The following is a 27,112-nucleotide window of genomic DNA, read 5'->3' as shown; positions in this document are numbered from 1 at the left end:
TATTTTTAAGTCTTTATTTATATTGAGAAAGAGAGACAGCATGTAAGCAGGGGAGGGACAGAGAAAAAGGGAGAGAGAGAAGCCCTAGTAGGCTCCACGCTCCTAGCATAGAGCCCAATGTGGAGCTTGAACCCATGAATCGTGAGATCATGACCAGAGCTGAAATTAACAGTTGGAGGCTTAACTCCACTGAGCCACCCAGGTGCCCCCAGATTTTTAATTCTTAAAGCAGCTTTCAGTAAAATTTCTTTTCATCAAAGTTTGGAAAGTTGATGCCTTACTGTGTGGCATTTCTACTGTTTTTATATACTGCTTCTATCTATATCTGTTCATTGGCACTGTTTTGGGGTCAGGAAAAACTTTCTTATTTATAGTTCTTAAAAAAATTTCATGATCCTTAAATATAACACTTATTGAATATCTATTATGCATAAGAAGCTTTTAAAAATATAATAAGACTTTTCATTCTCCAAAAAAAAAAAGAGTTTTGCTCTGATGGAAGTGAAATGCAATGTGTATATACATAATCATGCTGCTCGTCAGAGAGACTATTGGGCTGTGGCAGGTAATGTAAAGTGGTGGACGTGTGATAGATCACACCTGAGAAAGGAATACAGGAAAGATAGCATGGGAGTACTTTTTTTTTTAATGTTTTTATTTTTGTTTTTGAGACAGAGAGAGACAGAACATGAACAGGGGAGGGGCAGAGAGCAGGGAGACAGAGAATCTGAAGCAGGCTCCAGGCTCTGAGCTGTCAGCACAGAGCCCGACACGGAGTTCGAACTCACAGACTGTGAGATCATGACCTAAGCTGAAGTCGGACACCCAACCAACTGAGCCACCCAGGCGCCCCAGCATGGGAGTGCTTTGAGATAAAATTGGTACAAGTGGAAGCTCAATAGGCTGAGGCATGGAAGCTTTGTATCAGAGAGAAGGAAAGGATGGGTCACCCCAAGGTGTGGAGAGAGAAAGCAGGAGACAATTTGAATAGCTGGAGGAGAGCACACAGAAATGGTGAAAGAAATGGCAAAGGGGGGGCACATGGGTGGTTCCATCCATTAAGGGTCCGACTCCTGGTTTCACCTCAGGTCATGTTGTCACAGTTCGTGAGTTCAAGCACCACATCAGGCTCTAAGCTGACAGCGTGGAGCCTGCTTGGGATTCTCTCCCTCCCTCTGTCTCTGCCCCTCCCCCACTCGTGCATGCTCTCTGTCTCAAAATAAATAAACTTAAAAACCAAAAAAAGAAATGGAGGAAAGGTAGCTTTGTCCCACAGATGGCAGAAATCCTTGAAGGAAATATTTTAGGAAAAAATTTAAACCATATTTTATTAAGTAAAACCAAAACAAAAACCACCTTTGAAGTGTCAAATGTGATGAAAAATAAAAATTGTGGGGTAGGGAGTGTAACAAGTGAAAGATAATTAAGAATTTTCCATTGGAAACAATACTTCTAATTGAGTAATTCAGAATACTACTTCACTGTAATTTTTTTATGGTAGTTTACAAGGAATTGCAAAGAACAAAAAAATAAATCTAGATTAGAAAAAAAAAAGAAAAAGTGTTGCTTCAGAGTTCACTTTGTTTGTTGATGAGACTTGTCTTTTATCACATTATGCCGGGTCATCAAAGTATAGTTTGAACTTCTAGTGTTTCTTTTGAAAAAGAACCTAACAAAGAAAACAGAGTTCTGTGTTCTTGTTGCTTCTATATGAATCTCACAGTGATGATGACTTCACTTAGTTCACAGAACTTTCATTGTATTTTATCTTAAATAAAAAAGGATGTAGGAATAGATTTTTTCTTTTCTCTCTCAAGTGATAGACTGGTCTACATTTTAAGATTTCTTTTACAAAAAGATACTTGTTAAAGACTAGGTTTAATCAAAACACGTCCAATAGTAAAGAGTTTTCTTTATTGAAGTGGATATTGTTAAGCCTTTAACAATAAGGCTTAACAAGTTGAAAGTACTAGTGATATCATACTGAAGTGTGTTCTCATCATAAATTTTCCACATAAAACTTGAAATCCTTGAAGAGATGTTGTTAATCCCACTTTGGCATTGCCACAAAGTTAAAATAACTGACATTAAAGCAATTATTTTGGAAGCCTTTTTGAATATATTGAGATAAGGTTTATTGTAGTTATTATCTTTATGTAAACTGTCATAATCATAAGAAATTTCAAAATCCACACAAGTGACCCCATTCAACCTTGGAGTTATCTAATTCCTAGGTGAGGTCCCATTCACCTTACTGTACCTACCCATTGCAGGGCTACATTCTGGTCAGTTCTGCGTCACCCCAGAAGTTGTAAACTCCTCTGCCTCCCTCACTGATTACCACCTTTGTTCTGGTTCTTTCACAGCATTATTCCCACTGCATTGTCCTGTGCCATTGGAGATGTCTAAGCCCCCTAAATTAATGAAGAGTAGGATTGTGCCATCATCCTTGCATTATCAGTGCCTAAACCAAACCTAGTATATATAGATACTCAAGATTTGTGGAATAAATGACTGAATGGATGAACCCAGTTCTTGTCTATTGCTTGCCGTGGAAGTGTAAAGGGCTACCATTGACAACTGTTGATCTTGATAAAGTGAGAATGATGATTTTTGCCTTAAAGTTGGCCCCCAATTTAATGAACAATAATATATGGAAGAAGAAAGAAAGACTAATGATAGATACTTACACTTTTAAACAGAGGTGGTGGGTAGAACTAATAATAACTCTTAATTATTGTTTTAAAAATTTGATGTGTTAGGCTCTTACCTACATGCCTTATTTACTCGTGACAACTCAGTGGGACAAGCATTTTTATTTAAAATTTTGGGGGTGAGGAAACTGATGCAGACTGCTTCAGCGACTTGTTCAAGAGTACACATATAAACCTAGTACTGTCCATTTCAGGGCCACACTCCTTAATATAGAATAGTTGACAGATGAAGCAGAATATCTTTTGAATATCACCTGGGAATTTGTCAAAGGATATTATATATATTATATTTGAACATAATAGGCATATTTCATGCTTGAGTTAGGCTTAAGTAAGGCATTTGTAAATTGTCCATTTAAAACTGTTTTGGAAAGGAAATCTATTTACTGTGAGAGCAACATCCTTAATTTGAGAGATGGCGTCTTGCTCTTCTTAATAGACCTTTGCAGGCAACACATTCAGGAGTATATGCCACATCGAGATCAAAGGATGCCCGGCGTTCATCTTCCCCAGCCACAAGGTAGGGCTTGGCCTTCCCAGCCATGTTAGTGGTAGGTGATCCATTCTTTAGCAAAGGAAAAAGTCTTTCCTTTGTTATCCAACTTAGTGCAGTTTTGGGACTGACATTGTTTGCTAAATTCCTTTTTAAGCGAGCACTTCAGTTTCTAAGAAGTAACATGGGGAAGCTTGAAAAATTATCCTTTCCCCTGCAACTCAGGTTAGTTTCTGCTCACACTCTTTACTCCTCTCATGACTTGGGGTGGACTCTGAGTGTTTGTTGGTATTTGGAGTTGGAAGCTCTGCCTCACACTCCCTTGGAAATATTGGAAACTTTAAAGCATTTGGGCAGGGAATGGGTAAGATCCAGTTTAATTTAAGGCTCTCAGGATCCATCTTAATAATAGTGTGTTCCCACGAGGGAGAAATGAAAGGCAAGGCTTACATCAGCCTAGTCTCTTCACTTTCTTAGGAATCTAAATGTTCCCAAGGTCAAAAAGAGTGTGAAATAACTCTATACACCCATCTTGGAGGGCACTACATTAGAAATACAGTGAATGGAAATTGCTCTTTAACTGGACGTGAGTCTCATTTTAAGTGCTACTGTTTATATTCTTTATGTCCTGCCTTTCTTTTCATGTTGAATTTGTTTCACCTTGTAAAGATTAAGAAGAGCATGTTCTACTTTTTAAATGTGAGAATTGAATTAATAGTTTTTAGATAAAAAATGGTCCCCTGTTTTCTTCTACCAAAGGTAGTACATGCCCACAAACTTTGGACCTCACTAATATAAAGTGTCATATGAGTTTTTCACTAATTCAGCATTTAAAGCTTTTTATTTTTTCCTTGATTTATGACACAGATGTTTCTTGAAAAAAATGCAAGGACTATATGCAGTCTGATTAGATCACATTCTTTGTGTCTCTCTCACATTTAGTGGAGGCTACTAATCGAATCCTGATATATTTTTTATGCATTTTTCAAATTTAATTTATCATGTCAAGACGGCTATGTGTTTGGTGTGTTGACCCCGCCGTATTGCATCATAATAATCTGTTCATGTCTCTTTTTCCCATACGATGTGCTGTGTTTATTAAGGGTAGGGTTGTATTATCCCTCATCATCATGTGCCTCCAGTCTCTTAGGATGTTGGCTGTAGCCACTTTAGGCTACTGAGACTTACTTCTAAACAGGGAAACTCCATCATTCCAGAAGTCATGCTAAATCCCTCTGGTTCAACCTCACTTTCTGTGCAGTAATGTAATCTGACTTTTGGAGAAATTGATTCATACTGTTTTGAAGAAATACAATATTAGGTGGCTGAATCCAGGATAAAAAGAGGTACCTTGCTGCATGGGCAATATTGACACTGCTGATGCATCCTTTTTAAAATAATGCAGCTAGCTTTCCTTCTCATCCACCCTTCCTTCCTCTTCTTCAAGTTTCCTCTAATATCATCATCTTTCCTGGTTTACCCAGTATTGCCATCTGGAAGCTACTTTTTGATCATTTGGTATTTCAAGATATTTCTTTTCTGAAGCTTATTTCTTAATAAACGAAATTTCACACAAAACCAGTGTTAAAAATGGCATAGCTTGTGCTGATTAATGGGAGATGTAGTAATTAGTCAAAATATCTCTGATGTGAAAGTGTTGCAGAATTCTTTGTAAAATTAAAGTTAACGTTTACAAGGTTATTGAGTCTTTGTGGACGAGCTTTTTTACTTTTTTAGATGTTTTGGGGTAGGGGAGTTTTGATGATAGAAATACACTCTTAATTAGTAATAATCAAATCCTTTGTTAACCACTCATCATTTTGGTGTTATGATGAACAGCAATCAGTGGGCCTAGGGAAAATTGGCCAAGTATGGAAAATTTTCATAATAAGGAAAAAACATTTCATCTAGAAAGAAGATGTATTGTTGTTGCCTTTCTTCCTCCTGTGGCTAAACGGTTAGAGATAATTATATTCTTGGATTTTATTTTCAAAATTGGAAGTTATTTAAAAAAAGTGAGAAGGGGAATTAAAGCACATAATGTATAGCAAAATAATATTAAGCAACAACAAAGCCCCACCGTTATTTAAAAGACAAAAACCATATGCTGTGATAATAAATTTAAATGACATTGGATAGTACAGTTAGATGTCAGTTCATATCTTGTTGTGAATTACAACTTCTAAAAACTGATCTTTTAAATAATGCATTTCCAAGGTGATCATTTACATGTGTATGGTATGTGCATGTATTTAAAAACTAGATATAAAATAAATACAAATATATATTCTCATCTGTGAAAATTAGGGTAATACAACACTGTTGCATTCACATATTTTTAACAACTTGAATTTAAGTTTCTTTAAAGACTAAAGGCAAAACTATATCTTTTTCCACTGCCTTAGTTTATGCAAAATGTAAAAAAAAAAATGTGGTGATACACTTGCAGGAATTAAGAAAGTTGAACTCTTACCTACATTTGATAATTTTAAAACTGATTATTTAATTTATATAGGTACTAGTGATTACTACAGCTGCTAGACTGTAAATTATAAAGATAAAATGTTAGTAGTTCTGCTTTAAAGTGTAGTTGATCACATAGCTGAGATGGGTAATCACTGGCATTGTGCTTCAGACTTTAGATCTAACAAATAAAAATGAAAAACATTTGGATATGATTAAAGAACAAAGGCATAAGTGGATGGAGAGCAACCAATTCAGACATAAGGAACAGTTGGTTTACCCTAATTATAGCCATATTGATGTTTTCTTTTTTCCCCCTGTATCTATCAATTGGAAGTTTGGTGGAAAATTAACCCTTTTGCCTAATTATATAAGTAAATTTGTTGCAGATTTTCTAAAATGACTTTATGTTCTTCCTTCAACTCAAATTTCAAAAGTCAGTTGCAGCTTGTACTGGCCACAATTCTTCCCTTTGATCTAGTTCTATAGTTCCGTTTTCATTTCCTACAACTGAATTTCTTGTATCTACCATACATACTAAATGAGGATGTATTGACATAAATGCTAAGATCAAAGTTGACTAAAGAACTTTCACATTTGGATTAGGCTGAATTGTGTGGAAGTGTGGCTGAATCTAAGAAAGAAAATAATGGAATATTATGTATAACCGTAATGACTTTGCAGATTGTTTACTGTTGCTAAGCATTAAAATATGGCCTAAATTTCTGATTCCTCTTTGTCATAAGTCTTCTCATAGATTATAAACATTATGGGAATTGGGACAGTTTTGGTTTTCCAATAGAGGTGAATTCATTGAGGTATAGAGTACTTTATACTATTGTTTTCCTTTCATTCCTATTTTTCCCGCTTTTTATCATGAGTACCTTCCTTTATTCTGTATTCATCTTACATGGGAAGTTATAGGTTCCTTTTCTAAATGTTTTAGAAAGAGTGATACTCATTGACATTATTGACAGGTGCATATTGTGTAATGTCTTTGGTACCTAACATGTTTTTGCTTGTTATTTGAGAGTCATTAAACACAAATACATGAATGAAAATGGGGCAAAGAACCATATCTCTTAGTGTCATAGGCTTATTGAAATATTGTATAGTTTTAAATGCATTGCAAATGTGATGGCTTTTTCTGTTAATTATCCTCTATGTTTAGTCCTAAAGCAATTGCCTCCCCCTTCTCCTCACCCTTGACCCCTCACCACACACACAAAAGCAGCTGAAGCTTCAAAATGGAAAGATATTATATATATGTATCTACTGAGTTCTGGTGATTCTGAGTAAACAGGAATATAAAGAAGCATGGTCAGTTCAAAATTGAAAAGCTCTTTAGTGTTTTGTGTTTCAATTGCTTCTTTACTGGTTAACTCCAGCAGTTTTGGGCTGATTAACATAATGTTCTTACGAAGTGGCAGGAAGGAGTGCAGGTGATAGTAGTATTCTGAAGTATGAATCATGTTTTAAACCCAGTCAGAATCCCAGAAACCCAGTCAGAATCCCCAGAATTTACCATGGTAATTACAGTGAAGATAACACCTGCCTTTCCCAACATTCTAAACCACTTTTTTCATACTACCATAACTTTTCCTGTCTTTTTTTTTTTTAATGTTTATTTATTTATTTAGAGGGAGTGAGAGCACAAGCGGGGGAGGGGGGGCAGAGAGAGAGGGAGAGAATCCTAAGTAGGCTCCGTGCTGTAAGCACAGAGCCCGGTGTGGGGCTCGAACTCACAAACCGGGAGATCATGACCTGAACCAAAATCAAGCGTCAGACGCTTAACCTACTAAGCCACCTGGGTGCCGTGTACCATAACTTTTCTTCCTAAAACAGATTTAATCATGTGCTCCGTCTTTTTAATCCATTTGGTTCCCTGTTCCTTCTAGCAGTAGCTCCTCACAAGGGGAGTACAGTAGAATTGCTCAAGGAGCTTCTGAAATATGAGCGTATCTGGAGCCCATCGTCAGAAACTCTCATTTCTTAGTGGGAGTAGAAGCGTATTTGACAAAAAGTTTGGTCATTGTTCCAGATGCCTCTTTGTTTCACGTCCTCACCAAACTTTCTCATCCTGTGTCATGCCATTTTCTTCCATCTTTTTCTGCTCTTCTCTAGCCATGCTAAACCTGGAAATGACATAAATAGTTCTATTCCATCCCTCTATACTTTTGTATAGAAGCTGTTGCTAATACCCTGATACCTTCTCCTTCCCTTCCTCCTTTTCCCTCCAAGTGTTTCATCCGTCAAACTACTTAATTTTCCCTAGATCCTCCTCTGATGATAAATCTTTCCTTTCTCCCTCATGTAGAAATAGTCACTCTGACTTTTGTATTCAGCATTTATATTTGATTATGATTTTTTTACCTCTCCCATTAAGCTGTGAGCTCATTGAAATCATGTAATTTATCTTGTTCTTGTTTATGTTAAATGAATACATGGATAAATATAAAATGAAAGCCTCTTAGGAATTTAAATGTATAGTTTATATGAACGTTGATTTTAGATGCATTATTCGGCTGAGGTTCATGATCAGCCACTAAGACCTATGTTAATACTATTCATAATTTTATTTTTCATAATATGTATTCCCATTAAAACTTAACGTGTGCCTATATATATTTTTTTTTCATTTTCCCCCCTCTATGTCCACAGACGAAATCTCACCAAACTGTCCCTTATCTTCAGTCATATGCTGGCAGAAATTAAAGCAATCTTTCCTAATGGGCAATTCCAGGGAGATAACTTTCGTATCACGAAAGCAGACGCTGCTGAGTTCTGGAGAAAGTTTTTTGGAGACAAGTAAGTACAAATCATTATTATCATCTGCATCCATTTTTGAAGAATGACCTCGTCTTACCTCTAGTTCCATATGGTATAGATTTTACTTGAACATTTTGAGACTGTACTTGAGCATATTTGATAAATGTTTTGATTGCTAATTTTTCTGTTTAGCCACCAAAAGTATGCCTTAGTTACTAAATAGTTTTATGTTACTATAAAGCAAATAGCAGTCATACTATTATTTATTTGATGAGCATTCATTGAGTTAAATAGTTTACCTCGAAGAAGCAGAGGTATAGAAGATGGAATCTCTCAGAAGCTCGTATCTTTTTTATAACTTAGTACACACCTAGGACACGTATATAAAATAAGAGGCAGAAAGGGATAGAGACTTTAAAAATGGCATAAATAAGTTTTTCTGACAATTCAGAGAGGGTAACAGTTGCTTCATGATTGAATGAATCAGGGACTGCTTCTTAGAGGAGGTGGTTAGTAAGCTTGGTTGAGAACTGATATTCAGCTGAAAGAGAATACTTTAGCACCCCACTTCACGTTTTCTTTGTATCATTGCACCGAGTTTGAGTTGTGTAAACAAGATATAGAAATGAGGATCTTGTGTAAACAAGCTGTAGAAGTGTTATCACGAAGTAGCTAGATAAAGATGATTTCCTTTAGATACTTCCTCCCCAGACACAAACTTTGGTGAGCACCCTCAGAATGTCCTTAAATGTAGACAGAATCCTGGCTGAGTATTAAGGGAGAGGAGTGATCACTTACACATAGATTATTGTTTTTATCCCCTTTTAAATGTCTATATTTACACATTCACTGGTGAAATGAGACCTATAAAATGTTGGTATATACTTTTGATGGTCTTCATCTTTTGACACTGGTAAATTAACTGTAACAGTGGGTTTCCCTTTTTTTTTTTTTTTTTTTCTCTATGAAGTACTCTGCTTATCTAAGTGCTAAGTGCTTAGCTTCTTAACTTTTGACTTTGGAAGTATTAAAGCCCTTTTCCTATTTCTTAAATAAAATATATTCTGAATGATTTTTTGGCACTAAAGGGGGAAATACGGTTTTTGCCACTAACATGGACATTTTGTGTTCCAGAAATCTAGCTATTTATAATGCTCCTATATGCAGTCACAAATGACAAATTAAAAGGAAAGGTTCATCCTCATCTAAATTAGAATAACAGCCAAAAGTATGCTAATTAAATATTTGTGGACTGTAGAAAGCAGAAAGGCATTCCTCAATTCTGGGCGTAAGAACCAAGAGGATTTCTTGAAGTCACAGCTCATGTATTAATACTTTGAGCCTAATGCAAACAGTTGGTAACCTTCAAAATATACTTTATCTTAAAATTTTAAGAAAACTTACAGGACAAAATGTTTGTGGTATTTCTTTTTGAAAACTGAAAATTCTGGTGAGTTATGAAATTGTTTGCTTGTCAAAAGGTCAGTAGAAAATGGAAAGATTGCTCACACGGTTTTTTTTAAGAGCAGACTTTGTTTTGCTGGCACTTCGAGCCACAGAGAATTATGCATTTGAGACCTCTTTATTTCCCTTTATTTATAACCATAGACATCAAGGGGCTCAAATTTCTTCCAACTGCTACATGAGTGAAAGCACTATTAAATCAAGTGGGGGATTCTTGAAATACTGATTAAATACCGTCCTTACCTCCCAAACCTTTATACCTTTTTCTTCTGTCTTCACTTCCTTGAGAAAGCTGTTCCATTTTTCTTTAATATTTTACTTTTGGGATGAGAGCCAAATTTAAAGCTCCTTCTGGAACTCAGACATATTTCCATAGTCATCAAAATTAATGATTCTTTTATTAGATCATTGGAGAAACCATCTTTATATTCTCTGTGGGTTTTCACCTTATTTCACAGTATTTTATTGAATGAGCAAGCAAATGAATGAATGATGTAGCCTTTCAAAAGGTTGAATTCTTTTATCTTCCTTATGCTCTAATACTAGTTTATATTTTCCCATAACTTAGTTCTCATACGGAAGCATTTCTGTCATTTATCTCGCTACACATTGAGGCCATGTGAGAATGCTTTCATTTGATCTAACCAGTACCTTTAAACTTGAGACTAGTATTGTTTCTAAAAGCAGAAGCATTGAGGAGTTAGTTCTAAAAACAGCCAGACAGCTTATGATTTTTATAAAGTAGTTTTTAAGCTTAAGGAGTATTGTATTTTTTTTTTTTTTCAAAGGAATGGTCAGAGAGAAAAAGGTATTATGCTCGGACTAAAATTGGGACAAAGCTATTTTTCGAGAGATTTTGTAAAACTCCCAAAGGCAATTTTGGTATTCAGATCTCATAAAAACAGGAAGCAGACAAGATTTTTTATTTTATTATTATTTTTTAATTTTAATTCCAGTGTAATTAACATAACAGTGTTATATTAGTTTCAAGTGTACAATGTAGTGACTCAACATTTCCATGCATTACTCAGTTCTCATCATGATAAACATACTCTTAATCCCCATCACCTATTTCACTTAATCCACCACCCACCTTCTCTTTGGTAATTACCAGTTTTTTCTCTATTTAAGAGTTTTTTGTTTGTCTCTTTTTCTTTGTTCCTTAAACTCCACATACGAGTAAAATCATATGGTATTTGTCTTTCTCTAACTGACTTATTTCATGTAACATTAAACCTCTAGATCTATCTACGTTGTCGCAAATTGTACATATATACCACCTCTTCTTTATCCAATCACCTATCTATGGACCATTGGGCTGCTTCCATATTTGGGCTATTGTAAATAAATGCTGCAATGACATAGGGGTGCATGCATCTTTTGAAATTAGTGTTTTCATATTCTGCGGGTCAATACCCAGTAGGGGAATTACTGAATCATATGGTAATTCTAATTTTTTTAATGTTTATTTATTTTTGAGAGAGAGGATGTACGTGAGTGTGCCAGTGGGGGAGGGGCAGAGAGAGAAGGATTCAGAGGATCTGAAGCATACTCTGTGCTGAGAGCGGAGAGCCCAATGTGGGGCTCGAACTCACAAACCATGAGATCATGACCTGAGCTGAAGTCAGACACTTAACCAGCTGAGCCACCCAGGTGCCCCACTAATTTTAAATTTTGAGGAACTTCCATACTGGTTTCCACAGTGGCTGCAGCAGTTGACATTCCTGCCAACAGTGCAAGAGGGTTCTTTTTTTTCCTCCACATCCTCACCAATACTTTTTTCTTGTGTTTTTGATTTTAGCCATTCTAACATATTTGAGGTGATAGCTCATTGTGGTTTTGATTTGCATTTCCTTGATGATTAGTGATGTTGAGCAGCTTTTCATGTGTCTGTTAGCCATCTGGTTGTCTTTTCTTTCTTTTTTTTTTTTAATGTTTTTATTTATTTTTGAGACAGAGAGAGACAGAGCATGAGCAGGGGAGGGGCAGAGTGAGGGGGAGACACAGAATCTGAAGCAGGCTCCAGGCTCTAAGCTGTCAGCACAGAGCCCCACACGGGGCTCGAACTCATGGACCGCGAGATCATGACCTGAACTGAAGTTGGACGCCCAACTAACTGAGCCACCCAGATGCCCCAGATCTGGTTGTCTTTTCTAGACAAATGTCTATTCATATTTTCTGTCAGTTTTTTAATTTTATTATTTACTTTCTTTGGTGTTGAGTTGTATAAGTTCTTTATATATTTTGGATACTAACCCCTTATTGGATATGTCATTTACAAATAAATTCTCCCATTCAGTAGGTTGTCCTTTTGTTTCCTTTGCTGTGCAGAAGTTTTTGTTTTGCTTCATTTTCTTTCTTCAAGTAAGCTCTATGCCCAACATGGGGCTTGAACTCATGCCCCCAAGATCAAGAGTTGTGTGCTCTACCGACTGAGCCAGCCAGGTGCCCCTAAAGCTTTTAAGTTTGATGTAGTCCAATTAGTTTATTTTGATTTTGTTTCCCTTGCCTCAGGAAACATATGTAGGAAAATGTTGCTACAACCAACGTCAGAGAAATTGCTTCCTGTGTTCTCTTCTAGGATTTAAAAAAAAATTTTTTTTTCAACGTTTATTTATTTTTGGGACAGAGAGAGACAGAGCATGAGCAGGGGAGGGGCAGAGAGAGAGGGAGACACAGAATCAGAAGCAGGCTCCAGGCTCTGAGCCATCAGCCCAGAGCCTGACGCGGGGCTCGAACTCACGGACCGCGAGATCGTGACCTGGCTGAAGTCGGACGCTTAACCGACTGCACCACCCAGGCGCCCCTCTCTTCTAGGATTTTTATGGTTTCAAGTCTCACATTTATGTCTTTAATCCATTTTGAGTTTATTTTTGTTTATGGTGTAAGTAAGTGGTCCAGTTTCATTCATTTGCATGTAGCTGTCTAGTTTTCCCAGCACCACTTGTTGAAGAGACTCTTTTTCCCATTGCCATATTCTTCCCTCTTTGTTGAAGATTAATTGACCGTATAATCATTGGTTTATTTCTGGGCTCCCTGTTCTGTTCCATTGATCTGTGTGTCTTATTTTTGTGCCCATACAGTAGTGTTTTGATTACTGCAGTTTTGTAGTGTATCTTGAAATCTGAGATGGTGATACCTCCAGTTTTCTTCTCCTTTCTCAAGATTGTTTTGGCTATTTCAGGGTCTTTTGTGGTTCCATACAAATTCAAGGATTTTTTGGTTTAGTTCTGTGAAAAATGCTGTTGGTATGTTGATACAGATTACATTAAATCCATAGATTGCTTTGGGTAGTATGGACATTTTAACAATATCTGTCCTCCCAATCCAGGAGCATGGGAGGTCTTTCCCTTTCTTTGTGTCATCTTCAATTTCTTCATCAGTGTTTTACAGTTTTCAGAGTTAAGGTCTTTCACTTCCTTGGTTAAGTTTATATCTAGGTATTTTACTCTTTTTAGTGCAAGTAATAATGGGATTGTTCTCTTGATTTCTCCTTCTGCTACTTCAATATTAGTGTATAGAAATGGAGCAGATTTCTCTATGTTAAGTTGGTATCCCAGTAGACAAAAATTTTAGGTGTTACATGCCAAATAGTTCCTTTCTGTGCTTCTCAACCTTTTTGAAGTCATGGCAGGACACACCTCTCTTCTCAGGACTCAAGCCTAGCTGCCAAGAGACTGTGCCTGACTGGAGTCCCAAGGAAATCAATAATACTCATGTGTCAGGTAAATTAGTTTGGAAGGTCTGCATTTGTTAGGTGGTTATGCAAATTCATTGAATGTTTTGATAGTTGAGTCCTGCCTTTGCTTTCTTAATCTGCTGACCAGGGGATAGTAGAAATACATGGGAAAAGAGAAGTGACACTATTGAAGAAATGTGTCTAGGTAAATACTGCAAAATAAGATCAGTACCAAACTGAATCTTGGCACTCTGGAGTGTTCTGCAACTACTCTGGAGTAGTAGTTTAGAGTCCAGAAGCTTTAAGCATGAGCCTGAAAAAATGGGTTACCCACTGTTTATACCAACAGAAATCCATTGATGTGATTAGACTCTGGGTGACATTTTTCTAAGCACGTCAGGTAGCAATTTTGGGGCTAATGGTGCTAAGTACTACTTCATACTGGGGAGATCTGGACTTGCATTTCCAACAAAATTGTAATTCAGTAAGAATCATGGATTCTAAACCTGAATCTTTTTATACGTCATCTTCTCTCCATTCTTACTTCAAGTTCTGTTCTTCAATTTCAAGTTCACACCATTCCCTAAATAATGGCAGCAACTTTCTGACTGGTCTTCCTATCTTCAGTAACAACCTATCCTGTTGTTCTTAGACTAGTGAGCTCTTTCAAAAAAAAAAAAAAAACAAAAAACAAAAACAAAAAAAAACAGAACTAATCATTCCCTCTCTCTGTCTCTTTGTCTGAAATGCTTCCATGAATTGTTACTGCTTCTAGTTTAAAATCTCAAATCCCATTAACATGACCAGCTTTAGGAACTGTTTTCTGGCTTCATCTCTTTGTACTCTGCTCATTCTCAAAGAAAGAACCTAACTACACAACACTTTATTTCCCAATGCGTTTTTGTTTTCCTAGACGGCATCCACTGCTTGGAAAGCCAGTCAGCCATGCCACTTTGGAAGCTCCCCTACTCTAAGGTGGATATCCATACTCTTTGTTCCAGGCGCCTTTGCTCATATCTGTCATGTTAGACTGCAGTGAACTGTTGACACGATGACCCTTCCTAATAGACTAGAAAGGTTTCTTGAAAGCAAGGACCTGCCTTCCTGGTTTTGGTTTCTCAGAACCTGGCACACCTCCTGGAATGTGCAGGCACTAATAAATGTCAGCAGACTATATGGATAGTTGGATGGATAGGTGAATGGATGAATGATGTTTACTCTCTGCTCAAAATATTCAATGACTTTATTATCTACAAATTGATTTTTTTTTTCTTTTTTTAATCCTCAATTCCTACAGTTCAATTCCCTGGAAGCCTCCTTTGCCTCTTCTTTCTTTTTTACCATCCCAAAATTTTTCAGGTCTAGGTCAGAAGTCTCCTTTTCTGGGGTGTTCTCACTAATATACATCCCTCCGTATGTTCAACTTCAATAATTCCATGCTTTGTGTCCCTATTGTGTTGTAGACCTGTCTGTGTTATTGAATGTATGTTTACTGTGTGGGTCTTTTCTGTGTGACTGTGAAGTTCCTTGTTGACATTTTATCCACAAAATTTCATCCAGATACGTTAGTACAGTTATTATATGTCAGACTCTGTGTGTAGTTCTTTCACATATGCTAACTTCATTTTACTATAGTCTTTAACTATTATCCTTTATATGTATTGAATGTGTCCTTTAGGTACTGTATACCTAACAGACAGTAATTGCTGGATTAATTCATAATGTATTTTTCTAGCATTTCTTTTTTACTTCTGTCCTTTTCTTCTGTCAAGTGGGACATTTTGGCTCTTTCCTGACACATCAGCAATTACAGGTTTCTATGTCTGTGCCCATATTGCTCCTCCCTCTTGAAGGTGTTTATAATCTCTGGCATAAATATTCTCAATCCCTCAAAGTGTGTCTCGCTTATGATTCTATCCCTATTGTTATTACTAGATCTCTTCCTTAAACTCCTCTACTCTTGCTTATGCTTTGTACTTATTATTTTTGTTGTTTTAATATCATCTGCCTAGTTATTTTACTTGCCATTAGAGTATAAGCTCCATGAAATCAGGCTTATTACTCATCTTTGTATTTCCTGAAGTAGCTTAGCACAATGTCTCATATTTAGACTTGTAGGAACTGTCATTTATTTAATTTAAATGAGGAGTAAAGGGATGTGTGTTAGCGTCTGCATACGTGAGATAAAGACAGAGACACAGAGTTTGCTCACTTAATTGGTTGGGAGGCAGCGTGCTTACGGGTGCGTGTGTAGGTGGGTGTGCTCAGGCTGTGACCCTAACATTTACCAGCTTTGTGACTTTGGGCAAGCTACTTGCTTTCTCCATGCATCAGTTTCTTCATCTGTAAAATGTTGATAAAATGACAATAATACCTCCTATCCAGAGTTGTTGTGAAGGTTAAAAGAGTTAAACTCTACCTATAAGGCATGTAGAATAGTGTCTGGCACGTAGTAAGCCCTCTGTGTTGTGGAATAGGTAACCAATTTAAACCTTCAATCTCCCTAAAGACTCCATTATATTAATTATTCTGCAAATAATATAGTTAATATTCAACTTCGTATGATGGGTGTTCCACAGTCCCTAGAAACATAAAAGCGAAAGCCAAAAATAAATAATACATTTTCTAAAATTTGGCATAGGACAGAATATAAGAAACTATCCTGCTTACCATGGGGGGAAAAATGATCTATTTAAAGCTCAGTTCATTGCCTCTACCTTTGATTTCCTGGGGAAGTGGTATGGACCTTTTTTGGTTTCCTGTATTTTCCTTTCACTTTTAATAAGAAACAAAGGACGATAGTCTTTACCTTTCCAGTGAGTGAGATACATGTTTTTCTAGCATAATAGCTAGATCAGCCGTTTCCTCTACTCAAAGAAAAGGCAGCTTAGTCATATTTAATTAAAGGAGGAGGTACACAAGAGAAATTAAGGAATTTCACCAGGTAACTAACTGTACAGAGAGAAAAAAAAAACTGACCTAGAACTCAAGGAATGGTATTTAATAGTTCTATTATTTAGGCAACTTCTATTGTCACCTTTAAAAAAAGAAAAAAAAAACTAAGGCTCTTTATATTAATAAGGAAAATGAAATTACAGGCCTATTTTGTTTGACTCCTTGTAACAAGATACATAAAAGCAAATAAGATGCCACATTGTAGTTTTCTACCTTTAGGCAGTATGTATTCAATTTGGGGGCGATAGTATATCCAGAATTGATAAATATTTGAAACCAGTTCTGTTCCATTAGAAAGGTGCCTAAGGAATGTCACAAATACTCAATTATTTACTAGAGCGGACCGCTCAGGCGCCGTGGAGGAGCTGGTATTTTGGGTGGGCTGCACATTTATTACTAAGGAGTCTAGCAGTCTGTTGGTAGAAAATGCTGTGATTGGGACTGAGTTGTTACAGTCTGCTGGAGTTCAAAACAAAAGTACAGATAATTTCAAGTTTACATAAATGCCTTCATTTTTTTCCTCCTCTCCGCTCCCCCCCCCCCCCACCCCCCCCACACACACACTTTTTCCTTCTCTCCACTCTGAATCCTTTACTAAGTTACCTTTACCTAGCAAAATCAACATGATTTAGGTTCTGGCGTTCAGCCTTGAAACCTGATTTCATACAACCAAGAGTGTGTTTACAGAGTAGACACAATTCAGTTGAGCTCATAAACTGATCTATAACCCACATTTTTATTTTTTAATTTACAGTGACTAATGCCACTGTCAGGCAGATGAGGGTATGTGTGTCCCCATTGATAATTGATGTGTGGAGCCATATCCTATCTAGAAAATTCCTTGATGAACAAGGAATCCAAATAAAAAATAGTGGTTTATGATGCACCATGGGAATTACCCTGTCTCAAAGACCAAAGTACTTGTAACTATTAATCTCTCTCTTGTACTGTGTTTTGAAAGCTCTGTTCATTTCTCCCCCTTTGTATTTCTTTTTCCATATACAAAGTTGCATTTTTAAAACTCTGTTCTCTGGAGCCCTGAGAACAATGGGGAACCACTGATGGGTTTTAAATAGGAAAGTGGTCACACTTGGATTTTAGGTGGCTGACTCTTGCTGAAGTAGGTATAATGAATTGGAGTAGTGGCTTCCAAACCCATTTGATTATATTCCTTATTACTAACTTATTATTAAATACTTTTAAGCATATTATTTATGATCTGAATATATACATATATTGTTACACAAATAATGTGTATTCTCATATGTAATACAAATAAAGGACATATAATGTGAATTTAAAAGCTACATAAAAATGCAAGTAGAATTTCAATATTTTCTTCCCATCTAAAAAATAATCATGTTAAGGTCTGACTGCCTTCCCCCATTAGAACCTGAAGAATTAGAAATAGGAGACGGATAGCAGGCTATTGTAGAAAACCAGGTACAAATTATAATATACATAAAATCAATATATAAAATAATATATAATCAGTACACAAAATAAATGTACATATATATAAGTAAAAAGTACATGACTTTGAGAGTGACATAAAGATAAAATTAACCATACTTGACTATTAAGATATATGAGGTAAAAGAAATGAGCCAAGTGTGGTATCTCAATTTCTGCTTTGAACAACTGGGTATCCTGCACTGAGACAGGAAAAGTAGGAAGAAGAGGGGATTTGGCAAACAGACAAGTTCAGTTTGGGGCACCTAAATAACTCCATGTGATATATATTAGGTTCGATATATAACCTTGAGGGTATGGGAAGAATATAGAATAGGGGTAGAGATTTTAGAATTGACAGTGTATTTATGAGAGTATACAGAGTGACAGCCTGTGGAATATTTTTCTTGGCCTTATGAAATGTTTCATTAAAAAATTAGTTGGTAACTTTTAAAGATTTATTTTCCACAAAAATATCGTATTGAGTTTCACTGAATAATTGGGAGTGATGGCACCACTAGATCTGAATTCTGACAAGGCAGCATTTGGCTATACCTGGGTGCCAGCTTGCCCAGGTTAGATGTGCTCTCCTTCAATTCATTGCACTCCTCACCTGGATCTCTTTACTTATTTCTGTTAACTGTCTGGTCCCTAGATATTTGAGTTCACATTCTCTGAAAGCTGTGTGAAGCCATTGAACTAAATGATATAGACCATGGAGAATGTGCAGGGAGAATGAAGAGGACAGATCCTTAAAGAATTCTGATGAATGAAGTATCCAGAGGACATTTAAGTTAAGGAGGAATGGTCAGAAGAGTAGGGGGAAAAACATGAAGAGTGTGTGGTATTATAGATGCTAAAGGAAGATAAGATTTAAAGAAAAAGGGAGATGAACCAGATAATAGTACTAAAAGATCAAACAAGATAAACTTAAAAGTTTCCATTAGATGTAGTAACAAGGCGCTTATAACCTGATTCATTTTCTATTAAAGAAAAAATTCTGTAAGTCTCCTTTACAACCAAAGCTTTAATAGGGTCCACGTGTTTATGCAGTTTATTAAATGAGGATTTTAGAGGTTTGGAAGTTTTATATTTCTTTTACCTCAGTTTGACTTAGATATCTATCAGATTTCGCCCATCGATTGTTAATTTATTTGACCTACAAAGAGAGACTTATGAAGAGTTTTGTTTCATTACTGACTTTGTTGTTTATAAGACAGACTGGACTCTTAATGCTAAAAAGAAGATCATTTAAAGCTTTACTTAAGCCCTTCTGTGGCAGGACTTTCTAATTTTAGGATCTACAACTTCCTGATTTTGTTTAATCTGACCTCAGCAGATCAAAGGTATTTTGCTGTGATCCATGAGCTATTGTATCTTACGTGTTTTACAAACCTACCAAGTATCACTGACCTTTCAAAGAAAATATAGCGAAGCACAGTTGGTTGTGCATGAGAAAGAAAAGAACAAATCCTCTTTTGTTTTAAGACCAGAATCTTCGTTTTGCTATGGTCAGTGGCTAGTAAGTAGAAAATGAAATATGGAATTTTGACATATTCTTATGGATTGTATTTATAGTTCCTCTTCCCATCCCTTTTCACCAATAAACTTTATTTCAAAGTCAGAAAATAAATGGAATTATGTACAAAGTAATTTCATGGCTCTAGGAAATTTATCATGTTCAAAAGTCAGGCTGTGAGACCAGAAGTCAGAAAACCTCAAACTTATCATATGAGTGAGGTTAGTGAGAAAATCAGGAATAATGTTGAAGAAGCTATTTTCCTTGTTTCTGCAATCTTATAAAAGGTGTTTGTAAGTTTCAGAATGTGAAAATGAGAATGATACTTGTCCATTTTACAGAGAATTAATGAATGTCCATACTATAGACAAAATGTGACAAACGTTTTTGACAAAAATAATCACAAATACCCAGCATCTGTGTCTTTCTGTATGAGAGTCAAGAATTTTCACAGGAATGGTTAGATCTAATTATGAATATCCTTGATAACCATGGTTACCATCCTGTCCATGATGAGTTGTGAGGCAACTATTTGACCAGAGTTTTAATATGTTCTTTGTGTGGGTTGCTGGAAAACATGTGCTTTTCAAAAACAAACAAAAGCATTTGTTTTGAGAAGCAATTGTGATGGGAGAGTAAGAACAGTATAGCCTGATAACAATCTATTTTCATATTCTTTAACAAATTACAGAAGTTATTATAGAAAAATATTGGATGTAGGAAATAACTATAGATATAAGTATCAACAGATTGAGGAACCACAGTCCTAATATTTTGCATCCATAATAAAAATCAAAACATATAAACGGTCTTATGAATGTTTCATTATCTTCAGAACAAAGCTAGCACTCAATTTAAAGGTACTGACACTAAATACATCTTTGTTGGTCGAAGTGAATTTTCTGACAAAATTCAGATGAAATTAAAAACAGGAATGGGTTAATAAGGATAGAACAGATTTTCATTTTGTTTAAAATCAAGATGACATTTTACCTCCTTGAGCTAGAATGAATTTTAAACAACTACAACCATCACCACCCCCACCACCACAGCGACAAAACCAACAAACAACAAATAAACATTGACTTCCTTGTTTATTATTCAGCAGGTACTTCATCCGTTCCCACATTTCCCACTCTTTTTCATCTTAGATTTTTATTGTCAAAATGTTTAAAGCTGTATATATTAAGTTTAATAATACATATAGGGAAGCACATAAATCATAAGTTTTACGTGAAGAATTTTCAAGAAGTGAACACACCAATGTAAATGCCACCCAAATAAATAGCATATTATCTATAATTCAGAACACCTCTTACCCCCAAACCCTCAGCAAGTTCCATATAGTCACTGTTTGCTCATGGTGTTCTGACTTCTAGCATCATTGAATCCTACATAGTTGAAATCATACAATTATGTTCTTTTAAAAAATCTGGCTTCTTTTACTCTTTATGTTTATGAAATTCACCCCTGTTCTTGCATGTGACACACTCTTCATTCTTGCTCCATTGTACAGCTGCACTATAACTTACCTATTGATTCTGTTGGTAATGAATGTTAGGTTCTTCCTCTTTCGGATTATTATCAGTAGTGCTATTATGAACTTTTTCTTTCTGTATTTTTAAAAACCTTTGTATGCTTTTCTGTTGATTGTGTATCTAGGAATGGAATTGCTGGCTCCTACTTCCCGCACAATTTTAGCTTTAGTAGCTTTTAGTATTCTAAAGTGGCTTACCAACTGAATCACCTATGAGCAGTGCCTAAAGGTTCCTGTTGCTCCATATTATCTTCCCCAACTCTTCGATATCCTTTGTCCTTTTTTTTTGCTTTTTTGTTTTCCTTTATAAGCCATACTGGTGGGGTCCAGTGGAATATCACTGTCTTTTTGATGTACATTTCTCTGATGCTGAATAGATCTTTGTTGAACGTTTTGATTTCTTTGTGTATATGAAAATCATTTGCTCAGTTTTTTAGTACTTAATATTTAGATGTGAATCTTTTGTTGTTTATATGTATGTAAATAGTGTCTCCCAATATGTGGCTTTCTTTTTCACTTTGCTAGTGATATCTTTTCATGAATACAGGTTATAATTTATCTTTTCCTTTATCCGTTGAGCATTCTGGGCCCTTTTTAAATTTTGGCCTGCTCCAGAATAATGAGGATATTCTCTAATTTCTTCTTTAAAAAATTTAAAAAAAACTTTAATTTTATACCTAAATATGAAAGAGAAAACAGTAGTCTAAAATTAATTTTTATATGGTGTTAAGTAAAGGTAGTTTCTTCTGTATGTATATCCATTTGACCAAGCAGCATTTACTTAAAACGTCATTCATTCCCCACTGCTGTTTAAATCTAGTTGATGTTACATATCCAGTGTCTAAATATGATTGCATTTCTTTCTAAAATTTTTGTTTTGTTACATTTATTTGTTTATCCTTGTGCTAATATCACATTGTCTTAATTATGTAAAGAGTAAAAGTTTGTCAGTGTTGTTCCTATTGAAGATTGGCTTGATTATTCTTGGCTTTTGACATTTGCCTATAAAGTTTAGAATCGGCCTATTATTTCTTATTACAGAAATGTCTCCTAGAATTTTTGACTAGGGTTATATTAAATCTAAGCATCAATTTGAGAATTATTGGTATCTTTACAATATTGAATCTGCTAGTCCGTTAAAGTGTTATATCCTCTGTGATTGTGTGTTGTTCAGCTTTTCTTAGCTTCATTTCTACTTATTTAATATTTTCAGATGCTATTGTAAAAGTCAAGTATTTTTAAGTTTTATTTTCTAACAATATATTGCTTATTTATAGAAATACAACTGATTTTTATATATTGGTTTTATATTCAACAACCATGTTGAATTCTCTTATTTCTTCTTTAATCTGCAAATTCTTTTGTATACATATACTACACATAGAAAACCATGTCTCAGACAAATACTTTTATAATTCTTGTTTTTAAATGATTCCTGTATGATTACATAATGTACTTTAAAAGTTTTAGTATATTGGAGCGCCTGGGTAGCTCAGTTGGTTGGGTGACTGACTTCGGCTCAGGTCATGATCTCATGGTTTGTGGGTTCGATCCCCGTGTCAGGCTCTGTGCTGAACACTTGCTCAGAGCCTGGAGCCTGCTTCGGATTCTGTGTCTCCTCTCTCTGCCCCTCCCTTGCTTGTGCTCTATCTCTCAAAAATAAATAAATGTTAAAAAAAATTAAAAAAAAAAGTTTTAGTATATATTTTATTTCTTAGCATATTTATTAATATGCTCTAATGGCTTACAGAGAAAAATAAAATAATCACTCATACTCCTACCACGATCCAGTTATCATCAGTTAAAATGGGTATTGATATCTCCAAACATTCTAGATAGTTTTCAGCATTAGATCATAACGGACATACAATTTCAAAAATGCAATTCCCATTTAAATATGCCATGGACACTTTTCCATGACAATATTCTTTTTTACAGCTGTTAATTACTGTTACATATTATATTCAAAGATTTTAACATTTCCTATTATTACTATTGAACATATTATTTTAATTTTTTGCTGCTATGAACAACACTGTATTGCAGAGATTTAATGGGTAGATATTTGTGTTGCTGTGTATTTATGTGTATAAATACATATACATATAGATATATACGTGTGTGTGTATACTTTTTTTTTTTTTACATAATCTTGTTAGGTGAAATCTCAGAAGTAGATTTTTCAAAAAATATAGGCTTTTGACACTTGCTGCCAAATTGCCTTCTAGAAATGCTGTATAAATTCTCATTCACACCAGAAGTATATGACTTTTCAAATACTGTAGGCTTTGTTGGGATTCACACCTTATGTGGATTTTTTTCATATGAATTAAAAACAAAAGATATATCCTGTTATGAACTTGTGGTGTCATGAAAATGTTTTGCCTTTTTTTTGTTATAATCTCCTAACATTTTTTGTCTTCCATTCCTTTTACTGTTTTATTTTAAACTGCAAGATTGTCAAGTTAGAATATCTAATACACTTTTCAACTTCTACTGAGAAGGAGAAAGCCTGGAAGATTGAGTGACTTGTCAGTTGCTGACCTACTGACACCTTTGCAGTTTGGTTTCCCTGTATCTGTTTTTATCTGAAAGGCCACTAACTCTATTTTCAAGTCTAAAAAAATATAATTACTCTTTTGTTTCTTGGTAAATAGACCAAGACTTATTATCTAATAACACAATTGTAACGTAGCCTATGTTCTTATCTGTCCTGATATTATATGAACAGACTATAACTCTTTTGTCTTCAAGATTTCTGTGTAGTGGAGAAAGGGAGTGGAGCCCAAATTTCTGGTCTCCTCCTCCATGTAACACTCCCTTGCCTTCCCTAGGCACAGTTTAATTTAATTACACAAATTTTAGTTGCACACCTTGTCTGTCTTGTACCTAGGTGAATAAGATGTGGTTCAAGGAACTTCATCCCATGAGATTTCCTAGACACCCTCATCTTTTTCTATAGCTTTTGCAAATGGCACAACATAGTCTATTCACAAGTGGTTTGAACATGCCACAGTACCTGGAACATGTAAAGTCTTTCCTAGGCAAATTACTCAACCTCTTTAAGCCTCAGTTTTCCCAACTGTATCATGAAGATAAATATATAATCTGTCTTGTCGTGTTATCATGACAAACTCTGGTAATAGACATAAAGTACGTGATGACTGGCAGAGAGAGTAGACCATCAGTAAGTGGCAGCTCTTATTCTTACTCCTATTGCAAGTCTAAAAAATCCTGAAATCATAATTATTATAAGTTTCTGGCTGACAACTGGCCTTGTATTCCATTCTTTGTGGATTAACAGTTACTTGTGCTTTTCAATAGATTTTGAAGTTTGAATTAACTTGTAATCACAGTGATTTATAATTGAAAGTGGCAAAAGGACAGATTAAAATATTTCTGGATTAGGGAGAGCATGAAGCTTTTATGTTCTATTTGTTTTTTTTCTTCCTCTTTTCATATTCCCAGATTTCTGTTAGCACAATGAAGTTTGTACGTATTTGTAAAACAATGTGTCATTAATATTTTCTCTGACTTGCTTCATCTCTAGGGAAAGAGAGTAGAAACCACTATGTGTTGTTGCTGCAGTTTAATTAAAGGTGTGAAAAGCCATCCTCTTCTTTTTCCCTCCCCCCATACACATCAGGAAAGAAGGTGGTAGCAACTTGACGTCCTCTTTGGAAAGGTTAGATCCTTAGTGCCACGGTTTCAGAACAATTTTTTTTTTAAGAAGTCATTGCATGCTGTTTCTGCTCTTCACTTGTGAACCCCTTCTCCTCCCCGATATTTTCGATGGTGGGTGTTTGATTCAGCTGATCAAAGGAAAGGTACCCGTTTCAAAATGCAAATTTTGTATATAACTAGTTAACCAAATAATGCCCTTCTTAATCCCTGTCACTACCCTATGTAAGCATATTTGGACCTTCGGTTTATCACAAGTGAACTGTGAGCAAGTGTCATTTACACAAGTGCCACAGAAATGTAGCTTGCTCCTTTGTAAATTACTGTCCCAAAGTAGTATGTCAGACTACAGTTTCAGAAGTTCATACATTTTTTTTATATAATTTTCTCTGGGAAATCATTGAGTATTGGAAGGAGTTATGGTCTGCATGCTCCTTAAATATTGGGATGGAGATATATATATTTTTATGGTAACAGGTATTAAAGGTATCAGGCCCATTGATTTCCTTTTTATACTTTTTTTTTTTAATTTTTTTTAACGTTTATTTATTTTTGGGACAGAGAGAGACAGAGCATGAACGGGCGAGGGTCAGAGAGAGAGGGAGACACAGAATCTGAAACAGGCTCCAGGCTCTGAGCTGTCAGCACAGAGCCCGACGCGGGGCTTGAACTCACGGACCGTGATATCATGACCTGAGCTGAAGTCGGCGGCTTAACCGACTGTGCCACCCAGGCGCCCCATCCTTTTTATACTTTATATGCAAGACAAGTTTCTCTTAACATTTCTATACAAAACTAAAACATGCCATTCTTAAGTCAGTAGTTCTTTGTTTAATATTTAAAAATTTTGAATATGAGGGTTCATGTCCCTCTTATGTGCTGAATATTTGAAACTTTAATTTGGAAAAGACAAATGTGCTTCTTAGGCACTACTTTAGCAGTAACTGTAATGTAACTGGACACAATTTCATTTTTACACGTTGCCATAAATCAATGGCCTCCTAACATTATCAAAAGTTATCCTTGTTTTCTGAAAACAGTAGCATTTTGTTAACCTTAATCAGAGCTTGACGTGTGTTTCTTCTAAACGGTGTCTGATGTGGTGTATCTCTTCGGTTCTCTGTGGTTTCCTGTTTTTTTTTCATACATAGAGAAAAGCCTTTTGATGTAGTCAGCCTCATGTTTTCTTTCTTTTAATGGTCTATCAAGCCTAAACTTTCTTATAAATGCAGCATAGTATCATAAGCCTGTCCCTCCATTCATTTGTTCAGCTTGCCACAGACCCCTCCTTCTCTGGAACTCCTCCAGCACTGCCTTAAATATGCCTCCCCTCCCCACCTATGTTTTTTAGCATTACACATCTTATTTCTACCCTGTATGCGTGTTCTTCAAGGACAGATAGTATCTTCTATTTTCATAGGTGTATTTCTCGACAGTGTCTTGCCTTAGCAATAGATCAGTGACTCTCAAAAAGTGTTATCCCCAGACCGGCAGTGTCAGCATCACTTGGGAACTTGTCAGAACTGTAAGTTCTTCAGCTGTACCTCAGGCATACTGAATTAGAATATCATGGGTTGTGGATCAGCAATTTCTGTCTTAACAAGCCCTTCCACGATCCTGATGAATGCTCAAGTTTGACAATCACTGAAATGGATAATTATTGAGTGAATATGAAGTTGTACATTTATGGTGATGCTTCACTGGGAAAATTAGTATAGGAAAGGGCCAATGTAGTCCATTCTGAGCCTTTTATTTCTTAAGAGATAATGGTAAAGAAAAACCTAATACCTAAATACGTACATTCTTAAAAGAGGGTGTATATAGCTCTTCTGATGGCCTACTGTGAAAACTGTAGCTTAAAATTTTAAAGAAACACAAATGATTTCTTTCTTCCACTTATTCAAGAATAGGCATTTAACATTCCAAAAGGAGGAAAATTAACTAAGGGATGAAAAATGAGTGTTACTTATTTTCATGGTGGGAAGGAAGTAGGTGAATGTCAGAAACTGGTCAGGTGGAGGACAGACTGGGAGACTTCCCTGAATACCATTTATTGCTCTTCTAAGTTTTTGAAGTACGTAAATGCATTACTTAATAAAAAATTTGATGCATAATATTTAAGAAAAGTAAGTTATGAATAAATAAATTTCCACATGCTAGCCAGTGTTGTTAAAAATATTAACATTTTCCTTTGTATTAATATGAAAGGTTAAATAGCATGTGCTTTTTATCTGCAGAATACAAGGAGGTAATGGGTAACATGTCTTCATGACTTTCCACCTGAGCTTTCTCAAAATGGTGGATGTAAATTACTCTTTTGTGCCATGAGTACATAATTCCTACTATTATATGAACCCATAGTCTTACCGTTATTTTAAGAAAATAG

General features: G+C 35.6%; 1 protein-coding gene across 5 annotated transcripts in view; it reads left to right on the top strand.

Moving 5' to 3' along the window:
- Positions 1 to 27,112, top strand: part of CBLB (Cbl proto-oncogene B) — a 223,763-nt gene that overhangs the window by 93,170 nt on the left and 103,481 nt on the right. For all 5 annotated transcript variants that reach the window (XM_006936020.5, XM_006936021.5, XM_019839645.3 and 2 more), the window contains one exon: positions 8,332 to 8,478. In XM_006936020.5, coding sequence (XP_006936082.1) covers positions 8,332 to 8,478 — 147 coding nt within the window. The remainder of the gene's footprint in view (positions 1 to 8,331; positions 8,479 to 27,112) is intronic.

This window comes from Felis catus, chromosome C2 (genome assembly GCF_018350175.1).
Source record: "Felis catus isolate Fca126 chromosome C2, F.catus_Fca126_mat1.0, whole genome shotgun sequence".
NCBI lineage: Eukaryota > Metazoa > Chordata > Mammalia > Carnivora > Felidae > Felis > Felis catus.
The sequence above is the reverse complement of the archived record's forward strand: the minus strand, read 5'-3'. Positions and strand labels throughout refer to the sequence as shown.